The sequence below is a fragment of the Equus quagga genome, unplaced genomic scaffold, assembly GCF_021613505.1.
Source record: "Equus quagga isolate Etosha38 unplaced genomic scaffold, UCLA_HA_Equagga_1.0 73442_RagTag, whole genome shotgun sequence".
Taxonomy (NCBI): domain Eukaryota; kingdom Metazoa; phylum Chordata; class Mammalia; order Perissodactyla; family Equidae; genus Equus; species Equus quagga.
Window position 1 is genome coordinate 8,384,789 of NW_025802777.1, and position 15,699 is coordinate 8,400,487.

At 46.6% G+C, this 15,699-nt stretch overlaps 1 protein-coding gene across 3 annotated transcripts in view; it reads left to right on the forward strand.

Moving 5' to 3' along the window:
* LOC124234248 (runt-related transcription factor 1) overlaps positions 1-15,699 on the forward strand; it is a 240,716-nt gene that overhangs the window by 172,373 nt on the left and 52,644 nt on the right. For 2 of the 3 annotated variants that reach the window (XM_046651497.1, XM_046651495.1), the window contains exon 4: positions 4,631-4,735. The exons of the other annotated variant lie outside the window; for it this stretch is intronic. In XM_046651497.1, the coding sequence (XP_046507453.1) occupies positions 4,631-4,735 (105 nt within the window). The remainder of the gene's footprint in view (positions 1-4,630; positions 4,736-15,699) is intronic. 3 annotated transcript variants of the gene reach the window in all.

Sequence of the window (15,699 nt, forward strand, 5' to 3'; positions counted from 1 at the left end):
TGAGACTCTACTCTCCACACCCATGCACTTCAAATACCAGGCCCATAGGTCATTTTAACGAGGGAATCCAGCTAATAACACGTGTGCTCTGAGATGCAGCTACCCCTCCTGGTGCAGGTGCCGGCCAGGAAGGGCTGTGTCTCAGTGGGGATGGGCCCAGGCGGGTGGAGGGTGGGCGCGGTGGGTCCTGAGGCTCAGCAGGGCAGTCAGGCCGTCCCCAGTTATCAAGCACGGTGCCAGGTCTGGTCGGAAGAAGACGAGGAAGAGGAAGGTTTTCCCCGCAGGGAAAAAAATCCATGCACACCAGGGAGCAAAAAGTTGTGACATAAGACCTCTGTCTTTGGGGCAATAAGCAGAGGTCCCCGGGTCTCAAAGCTGTAAACAAGAGCCCACGGTGAGGGCAGGCACCAGGATAGCTCCACCTGCGTGAACCATGTCATTGTGGCCGACACGCCCCGCTTAGTATCTTTTGCTGGACAGACACTTCTTATGACTGCACATAAAATGATGGGCATAAAATCATGGAATTATAATGATAAGCAGCCATGTCACAAATACTCACTTTGGTTGAATTTCATCCCCTATTACGTAGGCCAGTCAGTGGTTACCCAGGGGGCGTCGTTAAGCCCTTGACTGCCCGGAACCCAAACTCAGCTCAGTAAGAAACCGCTTTTGAACTATGAAAGGGCTAACAGTCAGCCAGCAAGTACAGTTTGGGTGCATCAGAGTCACTGGGACTATTTTCACTTTGGGGGACAGTGGCAGAGCATGGGAAAAGTACCACAAATCCAGATTCTTGGCGCTGATGCCTCTGAGTTTGCAGGTGGAGATTCTGACCTCATGACAATAATGTGAAGAACAGTGAGCGTACAGCTGGGAGATCTGGGTCTGCTGTGTGTGCGAGCTGTGTGACTTTGAGCAAATTACGTAACCTCTCTGAGCCTTGGCTTTGCTACCTGTTAATCCAGGATGATAAAATCTATCTTATTTCATGAAAGCGTGTGAGGACCAAGTGACATAGTATATGGGGACGTGTTTGAACAGTTGTAAGTTCAACACAGACCTAAAAATGCCAATATTATGAAGACAATGATTCTTTGTTGTCATTTAGGAAATCAAGAGTAGGATGATGGTAGGAGGGCCCCCACAGGGGTGGGATCATTTCGGGGGGTAGAACACACAGGTGCCTGTGGAGCAGTTGTCACTTGTGGTGCCAAGACCAGAACTCTTATGACATTTGGTGTTTGCACTGGAGTGAACAGTGTTCTCTAAAATATTCGTGTCCACTGGTAACCTCAGACTGTGACCTTAGTGAGAAAGAAGGGCTTCGCGGATGTAATCAAGTTAAGGTGAGGTCCTGCTGGGTTAGGGTAGGCCCTGAATCCAATGACTGGTGTCCTTACAAGGAGAAGGAGGTTTGGCCACAGGAGGGAGGAAGGCCACGTGATGGCAGGGGCAGAGACTGGAGTGATGCTGCTACAGGGTGAGGATTCTAGTAACTGCTAGAAATTGGTCAGCAAGGCAAAGAAGGAAGGGTTCTTCCCTGGAGCCTTCAAGGGGAACGTGGCCCTGCGACACCTTGATGTTGGACTTGTGGCCTCCAGGACTGTGAGAGGATAAATTTCAGTAGCTTTAAGCCACACAGTTTGTAGTAATTTGTCCCAGCAGCCCTCGGAAACGAATACTGTCAGGGACTCTCTGAAAGGCTGAAGTTGCAGGCAACAGAGGAAGCACAGGGCCGGGGGCCGGCATGCACACACCTACACACGGAGCTGAGCACCCAGGAGCGCTGTGTGCTCGGGAGATAAAATCACACTTGAAAGTGACGTTGTATGTATCCCATGACCCCCCCCTTGTTTTGCAGACAAGGAAGCTGAGATCTGGAGAGGTCAAATCACTAAATCATTTGTACACGAACTCAAATCTTCTAACTCTTTTTCAGGCAGCCCCCCACACCCCCACTGCCCGCCTCACACACACGCACAGACACACACACACACACACACACACACACACAGGCCTGCTCAGTCACTGGGGCAATGTCATTGCTCATTGCTTGTGTCTTCAAGGTACTTTTTTTTTTTTTCATTTCAATCCCTCCCTCTATACTGGAGCCCCTCCCACAGTCATCCTTCCTCATCTGCCTGTGAGGGACACTTGGTGGGTATAGAACACGGCCCCTGCCCTCAGGCCGTTACAGCCACAAACCCCATTCAGCCCAACATCCTGATCAAAGGGGAAGAATGCTTTATGAGGTGCCCAAACAGCCACAAAGCGAACTGCAGTTGTCAAGGAAGGCTGCTTGAAAGATGAGTGACTAGCGCCCGTCCCTGAAGCCAGGAAGATGGAGGGGGGCGTGGAGCCAGGAAGCCTTGAAGGCTGACAGAGTGGCAGGAGGAAGACAGACCCCAAAGCAGGAATGCCATGGCTTCTGAGTGGAACTCAGAGGAAGGGAGCCTGGCTGGGGGAGGAGGAGGAGTGGGTGAGAAATAACATGTAGGTGGGGACCTATTCGTGAGAAGATCCTAGAAGCTGGCTGTGGGATTCCATCTACAGGTACCATCTTGTAGCTTCCTGGTAGAGAAGGGACAGACTGGCCGTAATGCTGAGAGGAGCACGTGGATGGGGCTGTTATCAGGGCTGAGGTGCCTCTGCTCCTCTGACTGGTTCTTAGAAAGCTGGAGACTACCCAGCGAGATGGGCAGTTGACCGTGGTGCCTGCCTCCCCGTCGCTGAGCCCTCCACACTGGGCCTGGCCTGCAGCCTCTCCTGCCACTTCCTCTCCTTCAGCTACTTGTCAGGGGAGACAACAATCTGGATGTCACCTGGTGACATTGGAAGGATGTCCTAAAGATTGCAAATCCCTAAAGCCCAAAAGGATTCTTCTCCGGGTTCCAGGAGAGAAAGCCCACTGATGGGGAAGATGAATTTGGGTGAGGGCCTCCTGAGCTTCCTTAGGGCTCGAGCCCCATGGTGCACCCCTCCCCAGGACGCATCCTCGCCTAAGCTGTGAAGACAGGTCGCCCGTGACTTTGGTTATGAAGCCATGCCGGACGAGGCCAGTTTCATCATCCGCTCATCATTTGCGATTGTCCTTCTTGTCACAGACTTTAATTTAGACAGACTCCAAATCCTTGGGGATTGTTTAGCGAGAGTTTTCATGGCTAGGAATCACTGGCTTGCTGTGGCCAAAGATAGTATCGTCATGGAGCATTCTTCCGTGGCCTTCTTTTGTATTAAAACATGCGTGACAGTTGAAGAAACTCTGTTCTTTCTAACTTGGGGAAGGAAGACAACTTGATTTTGTGAGCGGATTGGGGAACGAGTGGTCCTGGTTCGCTTTCCTTTTATTTCTTTTCAGTTTCGTTTTATGCTACGTGATTGAGAGGAGAAAGTCTGTGTTAACTGTTAGTCGGTGCAGGAGGTCTGAACATCATGCCTAGTCAAACCTTAGGATCCTGTTGTGTAGCTATGAGAAGCAGAGAAGAGAAATAATGGAATTGAGCACAACGCACACATACACACAGACAAACACACCTTTGAATACTGGGTGCCAGATACTGTTTTAACAGTTTTGCTCATATTAACTCATTTAACCTCCCTCTAAATTCTATAAGGTAGGCAAAGTTATATGTACCCATCTTCCAGGTAAGGGCACTGAGGCCCAGAGAGGTCAAGTGCCTTGCCAAAGGTCAGCTAGCCAGGATTTAAACTCAGAATCTAGCCTCTGAACCACTTGGCCAAGAAGAAATGTTTGAAATCATAACATATTTAGATAGTAATAATTATAATGTTAGTATTAACTATTATTATATTTATTATTTATAAGTTAGTAACTGTATTATAAATTATAAACATTTTTTAAATAATTTGTAAAGTTATTAAAAGCCTTGCATTAGATATATGCAATGAAGCCATGCTCACATTTCATAAGTATGTGTAAAATGTTTAGGTGGAAATCACGTGCATGTGGATGTTTGCAGGACTTACTGAATCTCAGTGTGTCACTTACATATTCTTAAGTCCATTTGTTGAGTATAAATTTTATCTGGCCAATCCCATGAGGGCCTCTAATAAGATCTAGCATTTAAAAATAATATTTAAAATCAGTTGGCAATTAGTATTTTTGAAATGCGGGGAGAATAATTTTAATTTAGCTTACCCTCAAACTTAGGAATTCTCTCTTTCCTAATCCTTGGAGGCAAACGACGTTAGCCCGGAAAGATGGCTGTGCTTTCTTTGACTCCTTTTTGCCCTGAGTTTATAAAAAGGGGGCACAGTGGTGGGGGGAGGAGTGGGCTAGCTGCCCGTCTGATCCTATGTCCCCTGAGGTCTTGACTTCAAAGAAAGCTAATTCGAATCTCTCTTGATCCCGTGTCGTTTACTGACGCTTAAAGGAAAGCCATGTAACTATGTGAAGTGTGAGGTCTACACAGACGCCGTGGGTGTGCATTCCAGAATTTAAGCAAAGTCAAACTCAAGGGAATATTGGAAAAGCCCATCACCTGTGCTGAAGTTCTGCCTCCTTTCCAGTTCGAGTGCTGGAAGGCACAAACTCCTGGTCAATTACAGAGCAGGCACGCGCAGGCCGCCACCTCATTCTCCCGTGTTCTCTTTTGTGTCCCGACAGGAAAGAGCTTCACTCTGACCATCACTGTCTTCACAAACCCACCGCAAGTTGCCACTTACCAGAGAGCCATCAAAATCACGGTGGATGGACCCCGAGAACCTCGAAGTAAGTGGGCCCCCCCCAGGGCTGGCACACCTTCCGGGCTGGTCCACTCAGGCACCAGGGACGGTGTCTCAGAATCCTTGGGTTTGACTGACATCACCCAAAAGTGGCTAAAACCCCTGCCAGAGGGGGACGTCATGTCCCTGTAGGGAGAGAGAATTTTATTGTTGACACTCTCACTCCTCAAAGGTTGTCTCTGAGCACCTGGCTCTTTTTGAAGCATCCTCTTAGAGGGCAAAAGGAAATTAAGCTGGCTCAAGTGTATGTTGGAACCATTTTGGGGCTCCATGGGACTAAAGACTAGTCCCTCAAATACACAATGAGGTTCAAGAAAATGGGAAACAAACAGTGAATAGAAGATTGGCCAGACACAGGGGTGGCCAAAAAAAGCCTGAGGGTCAGAGTGGACCACAAGGGACTGATTACCATCCATGCTGGCCTTTTATTCATTTGTTAAGACTGGAGATGAAAATGAGCCTTTTCTTTCTGTGGCATAGATCAAAATCTTATTGCAGGATTGTTTAAAATAGAGACTGGGAGGGTGGAAGAGTGCCCAGGGAAAAGCCAGTAAATATAGAAAGATGGTACCAAAAAAATAACTCCTGTGAGGAAAGCTTTTTAAAAAAGGAGTAGGGTTGTTTAGTCTGCAGAAAGATGTCTTCACGGTGACTTAATGACTATCTTTGAGTAAACACAAGAGTCGCACTCTTTTCCAGAACCACACCCTCCACCCGGGGCGGAGGCTCGGTTCCAGTTCCAGATCTGTGGAGCTGACTGCAGCCCCTGCCCGGCATCCGCAGGCCTCGAAATAGTGTCAGGTCCCCCACAGAAAATGCCTATTCTCTCTTCACAGAGGGAGAGAGATTCAAAAACAGAGCTTCCTCCTCTGCCCAGAAGTTGAGATGAAGGGAAGTCAGGTCGCAAAGCGGAGTGGTTAAGGATTTGGGTCCTGAGGGTAAACAAGTGGAGTTCCGGTTCAGGTGCTCTCGAGCCTTTAGCAAGTTACGAGCCTCTCTGAACCTCGGTTTCCTCATCTGCAAAATGAGCATAATAATGAGAGCTTCTTTATAAGATTGAATGAGACAAGGCTGCATGCCTGGCGCAGAGAATGAATTCAGGAAATGTTAGCGGTCCCCAGCACAGCCTTCCAGCCTGCATCTCTGGCTGCTACTCGCTGGGGCCAGGCCTGCAGAGGACCCTCTCATCGTGCGGGTGCCAATGGACGCTCGAAGGTTGCCCCTGGGGTGTGGCTCTCTACAGGCAGTCCTGTGACCACTGAAGCTGGTGGCAGTCTTTCCTGCAGTCCTGGCCACAGCCTTAGAGCATCTCGATCACCTGCTAGCACCATCTCAGGGGCTGCCTCAGCTTTCCCGATGCCCAGAGTGGGCTGGGCCACCACGCCCACTGGGGACAGCCCCGCAGGACACAGTGTTCCATTCGTGTTCCATCCCCTTGGTGCCATTTGCCTGCTCCGGGACTCCCGTTGTCTCTGACCTCATTCTCCCCTTCTCAGCTTTTTCTCTTAAACCCGTGGAGACTTTCTGGCCACGCCCAGACTCGGGAAACTCTGGGACTTGGTAGCATCCTCTGATTCTAATGGCTGTATGAAAAGCAGGCCACAGGCATAGGACCTCACAGTTCGAACCAAACCCAACTTCGTAGGTTTCCAAAGTAGAAATGACTAACCAAAGACCAATAGTGACCTGTATGAAGCATAACAGAGATGCCAAGCAGGGGCCTTGGCTCTCCACAGCGGACCAAAGAGGAAGCACGCTTAGATTATAGCATGATGTGGGGTTGGGGGCAGCAATTATGAGGTGTAAGGAAATTGACTTCAAGGGTAAACTTCGAGAAAGACTCGCTGGTGGGTGGAATCTCTAGCTTCAAAAACAGAAGCAACAGGGGCCGGCCTGGTGGCACAGTGGTTAAGTGCGCACATTCAGCTTCGGCGGCCCAGGGTTCGCCGGTTCGGATCCCCGGTGCGGACATGGCGCGGCAAGCCATGCTGTGGCAGGCCTCCCACATATAAAGTAGAGGAAGATGGGCACGGATGTGAGCTCACGGCCAGTCTTCCTCAGCAAAAAGAGGAGGATTGGCAGATGTTAGCTCAGGGTTAATCTTCCTCGAAAAAAATAAAAGAAAATAAATTAAAAAATAAAATAAAACAGAAGCAACAGCCAAGTCTTAGACAGTTCAAATGCTGACCTGCCTGGAGGAAGCAGCTTAAGCCAGGTGACCCGTTGATGCACCTCTGCTGCTATTATTCTCTCATGCGTGAAAAAGCGTGGTTTGTGCCCTGCTGCCAGTGTTTCCTGTAACATTCAAAGAACTGACGAAGTGGTCGAGCTTCAGAAAACAAATGGTGGCCGCTCTGACTTTTAAGAATTGGCAGTCAGAGGGGAAAAATATGCGATTGTAATGGCCTGTCTGTATATACAGTTTACTCTGTTTCCTGCTGTTTTATAACTTAAGAAAACAGTCATTATTGAGAAGGGCTCTTCGAACAGACAGGAGGGATTTGCGTCAAAGCGGCATCCATTTTTATGGAGTCTTTCCTGCCAAATGGAATTCATTTGGGGTCTAGGGGAAAATTAAATGAGAGGTAATAAGTATGATATAAAGGGGTGTGTTACAGCCCCAGGTAGAGAGTCTCACGTTTCACAAGGGGTTTCTAGACAAAAAGTCACATGCATACAGACTCCCCGAGAGACTTGAGAAATGCTGACTTTTCTGTTCCCCTGGGAAGCAAGGGTGAGCCATCGCGCTAATTTCAGTTTGCTGTCTTCCGCATTATTTGAACATTTTGATTCAAGGTAGGAACTACTTTTTGATGAAGCTCCGCTCACACTTTCTTTTCTTTTTTGGAGAAAGTTAACAGAACTTTTTTCCCCCAGCTTTACTGAGATATGATTGGCATATAGCTTTGTGTAAGTTTAAGGTTGAAAACGTGGTGATTTGACCTATGAATATATTGCGAAATGATTGCCAGAATAAGGTTACAGTTGTTATAGTGTGTATGTGTGCGTGTGTGTGCGAGTTGAGAACTTTGAAGATCTACTCTCTTAGCAACCTCCAAATAGACAATGCAGTATTGTGTGCTCAGCATGGGTAGTCACCCTGCTGTACAGGACATCCCCAGGACTTAGTCATCTTAGGGCTGGAAGCTTGTACCCGTCAACAACCTTCACCCATTTTCCCATCCTCCCACTCCACCCCCACCCCCTGCCCTGGCAACCACCCGTCTACTCTCTGTTTCTATGAGTTCGGGTTTCTTTAATTCCACTTATAAGGGAGATTATACAGTATTTGTCTTTCTCTGTCTGACTTAGTTCACTTAGCTTAATGCCCTCAAGGTTCATCCATGTTGTTTCAAATGGCAGAATTTCTTTCCTTGTGTAGGCTGAATACTATTCCATTGTATGTCTTTACCACATTTTCTTTATCCATTCATCCATCAGCGGACACTTAGGTTATGTCCCTGTCTTGACTATGGTAAATATTCACAGCCATGTTCTAATGTAATGTTAAGAGAAGCCATTGCGTGTAAGTCAGGACTCCCAGATAGTGCCAGATCTCTGGATTACGAAGACCTCCCAGTCCCTTCTATCATTATGGTGCAATGAATTGTGGGCGATTCTGGCAAAATGGCCCTGGCATCACCAAGTCAAATAGTTTCGAGAAATTCTATTGTTTCATGAAATCAAGCACTGTGAGACCTAGAAGGAACCTGAGAGAGCCTTCAGGCCTAATCGCCTCATAGATAAGGGAAAGCAGCCCAGAGAAAGGAAATGATTTGCCTAGATTGAGAAGGAAGCCAGAAGTAGAATGAGGAGCCCCTGGTACCTAATCCTGTCTCCTTGAATCCTCTTGTCCATCTGTCCACGCACCTCTCCATCCATACCACACCATCTGTACATCGTCTATTCTAAACTTGCTGACCTGGCCTCAGCATCCTCGTGTTTGAAATGAAGTGTTGGCTTATATGACTCCTCACATTCGTCCGGGCTCTCAGATTGTCTAGAAAGAGCAAATGGCAGTGCCTCATTGCAGGAACGGAGTCTTCAGCTTGAGGCATTCATGCAGAAAACCAGAAAGAAAGTTTATCTCATTCAACCTGCCACTCAGGGAATTAAGACAAAGACTAAGAATTAAAGAACGTGCCACAGCCGTCTGTTGGCCAGGCCAATGGGATAAGTTGATGTTTCCCGCCCCACTTTCCTAGGTTTCAGTGGTGAAGTTGTAGCAAAAAGTGAAAGTGTGCTCCAAAGAGAATTGAAAATGTCTTTCATTTCAGATCGTTACCGTAACTGACCCGCCAGTCCAAGAGTCAAAACTCATTCTTCCCACATTTCGTGGAATTTTTTTTTTCACCTCTCAGACCAATGGAGAAATTATTAATTGTTGACAAATTAAATTTATTATAGAGAAAGAGCACCGTCAGAAGGTGTTCTCTGCTGGGATCGGTTCTTGCAAGCTGCAGTGAGGGATCTGGGCTCAGTTCATAACTAGAACACTTAGTGGCTTGTTTAACAGAATGAAAGATAGTCTTCTCTCGAAGCATGAAAGATAAAGTAAAAGGATTTTTTAAGACATGGATATTTGAGAGTTGTTTTTATGTTTGTTTTTTTTTTATATATTTCAGGGCATCTAATGACAAACTCCAGCTCTCAGCCCATGTGTCTGTAATTTAGCCCAGGTGTCTGTAACATAATATTGGCTAGCAAAGCATATTCTCTGCAGGTATTTCACTAAATAATTTGAATGGGTGAATTAGCTCGGTGCCGCGGAGGAAGGTGTTCTGCTGAGGAGAGCCTGCACTCGGGACGCTAGCTGACTCAATGGCAGGGGTGGCGGGCAGAGAGGGGCATCTCCGTGGTGTGGCTTGGACAGTCATTCTGATGTCAGGAGCCATCACCTGTCTGGCTAGGTGTCTGTTACATCTGGAACACTGAGTAACCTAATTAAAAATTGAAAAGGTTAATAGAAGAAATATTGGCCATTTCTGGGAGAACTTCTGCCCTTGGGTTAAAGGAGTTCTTCGCTGTAACTGTCTTGTGGCTGAGCTGTTGAGATCCACAGTAACGGATAGCCAAGTGGAGCCGTTACTTAAAAACCTGAGAATACGCTACTTTCGGGGGCATGAGCCTTCTTGCCAACTAACCTTTTTTTATAGGGAGTCATAGTTAAGAAGAACCTGACTAACTCCCCATCACTCAATTGCTTTGTTAACGATTTCGTTGAGATTGTGTCACATGAATATAACTTTCGTCTATGATTTCGAATGAAACTAGCAAACCTATAATGTATATATACAGAGAAGAAATACGATCTTTGTAGATGGAGAGTATGTTTCAAGTGAAAAAGAGGAATGCGTGAAATGTACCTGGAAACTATGGTGAGAATGGACCTAGAAATATTTGAAACGAAGTTTATCCAGAAAAGCGTGGGATGAGCAGAAATGTTTACAGATTGCTCTTATGGTTGAGTAATGTACAGGTCTTTTTAAAAATGATCTTTTATTTTAATAATAAAAACACCTAACAAGAATAATAGCTAACACTTAGATTGTGCTCAGTGTTTTTCCCAACACTGTTCAAAGTGTTTCGCATATATTAATTGATAAAATCTTCGCAAGAACAGATAAGAAAATTGAAGCAGAGAGAAATAAAGTCCCCTGCCCAAGGTGACACCATTAATAAGCCAGAACGGAAACGAAACAGTCCAGACACCGCAGTCCACAGACGCCAACGTCTGTTTTTAAGAACCACACCAACTGCCACTTGGGCTTCTGTGTATTCAAATTTCTGTTTCAGAAATTTTTTTATTAGGAGAGTTTATCAGTACAATTCTGGTTCACATACAGTTTTCTTCGAGAAAGCAGAACCTCGTACGTAGCCTTGGCAGTCGTCATTTTTGCACTGACAGGAGGGAATCAGTGTTTCCAGGACTACAGTGAGTCATGCCCTGGGGGACAGGGGACATGACCCAATACACAGCCCGGCTGTCACACATGCCGAGAGTTGGTGCGTGTCTGTCACCAGGGTCTGCCTGGGGGCCTGCCGTCAATGGGGACATGAAGCAGGGATGGTGCCCAACGTACACCTCTCTCTCCAGTGTTGGCAGGAAAGATGTGTAATGTGACAAAAACAGCCACCAGGTGAACAGCCCAAGGCCAGCCCCCGCGCTTTGGCAAAGAGCTTCCTAGAAGGTTCGTGTGCACAGTGTGCAGCCTTCTTAGAGGATGAAAATTTGTGTCATTCGTTGCCCCTGACTGGTTAGTGGAATGCCGGCTGGTTTTCTAGATCTGTGACCTCAGGATTGTAAGTATCCATCCACAACCCACTGTTCGCTGGGAATTGCTCAAGCGTATCTTCCAGGGGATGAAGGGTGACATGGACTTTTAGTTCTTTCTGGATGAAATCCTGATCCATAAAAGAAAAAGGAAATCGTTCTTTCTTTCCTCCCATCTGATTATAAAGTAGGAGATAGAGAGTCAACAGGAGAGAATGTTCTGCTTACTTCTATTCCTCCTCCCCATTGGGAAAGACAGTGCTGTGTTAAGACGGGCATTCTGGGCTGACTCCCCCTGGTGCTGTTATTCCCATTGTGCTCAGCTCCCCAACCACATGAAGGCTTAGGAAAAGCAGTTTTTAAAGCATTAATAATAATCCTGCCTGAATGTTTCCAATGCATTTTAGAATCTCTGTTTATTATCTTTAGTAGTATCCAACTAGCCAGAGAAGAATTTTATACGTATAAAGACTTCCCTGACCGTCGAGTTTTCAGCGGACTTAATTGGGACCAAGGTCCAAAGGGTTCCTTGGATGAACAGGAATGTAAGAGGTAGTGTGTTTCTTCCCCCAGGAGCAGCGATAACCCACCTCATCAGCTCGCTGAGACCCACGTAGGCCTGTGACCTCTTGGTAACTAGCCCTATTTTATATGGAAGTCACTAAGATTTTTTAGATGGCATTTGTATAGCTGTAGAAAGGAAGAAAAAGTTCCCTTAAGGTACCAGTGAGGGCCGGCCCCGTGGCTGAGTGGTGAAATTCGCGTGCTCCGCTTCAACGGCCCAGGGTTTCACTGGTTCAGATCCTGGGCGTGGACATGGTACCACTCATCAGTCCATGTTGAGGCAGCATCCCACATGCCACAACTAGAAGGACCCACAACTAAAAGTATACAGCTATTTACGGGGGGGGATTTGGGGAGAAAAAGCCAAAAAAAAAAAAAAGAGAGAGATTGGCAAGTTGTTAGCTCAGGTGCCATCTTTAAAAAACAAAATGATTGGCAACAGATGTTAGCTCAGGTGCCAATCTTTAAGAAAAAAAAAAAGTTACCAGTGAGAACCCAAAGAAAAGATCTAGGCACCTTCTCAGGCTGATGGAGGAGGCAGGAGGGAGAGAAGAAACACGGACAGAAACTTAGACCATCACCTTGACTATCGCTCTCCATCTGGACCACTGCAAACCGGTATCACTATTCTGAATGCCAGGGAGGTCGAGATCTGAGCTAATATATCACAGCCCTTGTTAGGATTTAGTAGATGAAGTGCTAAAAGGAAGAAAAAAAAATCCTGTCCGCATTTAGGCTTCCGGGGTTTCTTAATCTTAAAACATGTAAATAGGTTTCTGGATCCTGAACTGGGGGACCTGAGTTTCACACTGGCGCCACCAGGCCAGTGGGTGTGACCTGGAGCAATTATCTTAAGTACTTTCGTCCTCACTTTCCTCTTCTGTCCAACCAGGCACTGGGACGAGATAATCTCTAAATTAGTTCCCACTCGGAAAGGATAACAAACTATTGTCCTGAAAATGGAGCCGGAGGTTCCCAACAAATGGGCGCCCTTAGAGGCCCAGACTCGCAAGCCTCCTTCCCTGGGGGACGCCATCCTCATCTCACCAGACATGTCCACGTGCACCCCGATCCTAGGCTACATGTCATTTTTTGATAGGAATTTTTGAAAGGGCTTTTATAGTTTGTTTTTGAGTTATCTGGCTGTGGGAACTCATTTAATTTCCTGACGCCCTGATTTCTCTGCCCTCAACATGTGATTACATTGAGGACTTGAGATCCCCATTTGAGATCCTAACTGTGTGGGTGACTGTAACTGGGGGAGCTGGCTGAGCCGCCATAAAGCAAGGGGAGTGGCCTTACTCACGCCCCAGGCTGGGAGGCTGAATGCCACAGCCCCCGAACGTTTAGAACCACAGCGGGTGTGCAGTAAGTGTTCGGAAGATGTAGCAATGGTTTGCATTTGGTCCCGGAATCCTTTGCCTATGAGAAAAATCTAAACAAAAAAAGATTTGTGAACCCTAAGTTTAAAAATTCATGAAGTTGCCATGATGTTGCATTTTTTTAGACATTTAATTAAACATTTATAAATTTTGATTTTTTTTTTCTTTTTTTTCAGTATTCGTTTTGTATTTAGACCCAGTAAAATTTCCTTTCTGGCATTTTTACAAACCCTTGAGACACTCTGGGCACTGTTCCTAAGTCCCTCCTGGGCCAAATGGCCTTGCCCCCACAAGTTGCACTTCGTGAAAACCTCAGGGTGGATATCCTGTCTGAGAAACGTGGAAAGTTGGTACCCGAGATCTAACACGTGGGTCTTTTCCAACGTATGGATGACACGGCTGTAGGAGAGGCTCTTCCACTGTTCTAGAAAACTGTCATGAAACGTCCCGGAGTCTCTGGGGGTCCGGATTCTTGCATCAGAGGAACGCAGCTCCCCTCCCCAGGGTGCCTGCGCCGGCCAGCCACAGCCAAGCTTTGCAGGCATGGAAAACAGGCTCAGCCACCCTCTGAGTTTCCTACACCAAGTTGTCTTTCTAGACGTGTTCCGAGTTTTTGGATTTTTGTCGGTATCTGTTTGGCGGGGCTTTTCTTCATTTCCCACGAAGGACATTCAGCGGCACATTTCGGTGACATGGTGCCCTTGCGTACAGCGCCGGAGACCCTCTGTGCACGCGTGGTGCAGCGCCTTGCTTTGCTGCCCGTGAACCTTGTGGCCTGATGGAGCAGCCCCTCACGTGGGAAGGTTGGGGGGCAGCTCAGCTGAGGTCTCTGTAAGCTATCTAGTGCATCGTGGCAAGTGCCTAAGCCGCGCCGTTGGTTACCGTTCATGCTGCTGGAACAGGTGGTCCAGCGCTGCGCGCGCATCTCCCACAGCTGGGTGGACCTGCAGCTTGCGGTGGGTTGCGGTTGGCACAGGGCAGTGCTGCAGTGCAGTATGGCATGCTGACTTCTCAGCTTCTGAGTGGATTTAGCAATTTTTTCATACCCTAGCCACTTTCCATTTATCATTTTGGAAACAACAACAAAAAACCTCTCTTTTTCTCAAAGACTTGAGGTTTTTCCTGTAAACCAGGTAGCTAAGAAAGGCTTTAGTCGGAATTGGATCCAGTGGGTCTCACAGAACTCCACCACGACCAAAAAAACCAAAAAAACCCCAGTTCAGCTTAAATAAGTTAAGTAAAAGCTACCCCCTCACATTAGATCTGTGTTTTTCATTTGAGCCAACTTGCAATTTCTGTGCTTTCCCATTCTTTTCAGGTCCTTTTTCTTTATAAACAATTTGCTTTAATAGTTTGCTCCTTTCCTATGAAAAGTTGACGATAAAGAAGGGGTAAATTTGGGCTGGCCTGGTGGTGTAGTGGTTAAATTTGCACACTCTGTCTTCTGTGGCCTGGGGTTCACAGATTCGGATCCCACTCATCAAGCCATGCTGTGGTGGCATCCCACATACAAAATAGAGGGAGACTGGCACAGATGTTAGCTCAGCGACAATGTTCCTCAAGCAAAAAGAGGAAGATTGGCAACAGATGTTAGCTCAGGGCCAATCTTCCTCACCAAAAACAATAAAAAAGGAATAAATTAGGTGTAATCTATTACAGCTGTATTATGAGACATCACAACTCACTGACGTTTGGTTGGATGCGAAATACCTTTTTTCATAGTATGACTTACATGTGGTATGTTTTTTATCAAGTTCTATGTGCAAGTAAGTTATGCAGTGTCTCTGGGAAAATTCGCTAGAGCCAATAGCCAAATATTCTGGCTTTTTACATTTACGGATGAAAGCCAAGATAAAAAACATTTAGGCACCCAAAGTTCTTTTCTATGTGCCTTTTTTTTAAAGCAACACAATCGAATTAATCTGCCAACTCCCTAGACCCCTATTAAGCAAGTTAATGGCAATACATTAGTTGGGTACTTCCACGATTTCCGTATACTCAGGTCCCGTTAAAGCAAGTATTGACTACAACTTACGACTGTTATCAAAATCTTCCATTGCACTTTCATATTCTGAAATGCTGCACATTTGAGATTCCGTTTGTTTGATTTGATTTTTGTTTTTGTTCAGCCTTCTGGTCATTTGAGATAAAAAGTAAACATTTGAAATAAGTAAGTTCTTAAGTGCTATGCACATTTGTGGTCCTTTTTGGATCTGGTCCTGGTATCGCCTTATTTTTACTTACCTTTTAAGTGGTTTTATCATACTTCCAATTTACTCCTGTTGGAGCTAAGGAGAAATACGCATGGTCCCATCCTTTCGTTCGTCTCTGACATTGCAGTGACCAGGGCATAGCTCTGAGTTCCTGAAATGAAGCAGAGCGCTCTGAGCCTGAAGGAGGGAGAGGAGTTTGCAGCCAGACCACCTTGGGCTCCAGTGTGATCCCTGCTACTTACTAGCTGAGTGTCAGTTTCCCCATCTGTAGAATGGGCCTGGTGACTCCTGCTGTGCTAGGGGATGGGAGGATTCGAGGAGACAGCCTGAGGGCAGACTGGAATTGTGGGTGGCCGCCCAGGCTCCAGAGCTGGCTGCCTGATTCAACCTGGCCTGTCCTCCCTGAGCAGATTGGCCTCCCCACACTCAGCATCCTCAGGTGTCAGACCAAGAAGATGACATCCCTGTCTTGGGGGATTCTCATGCAGATTGAATGAAGCAACACCTGTGAGGACAG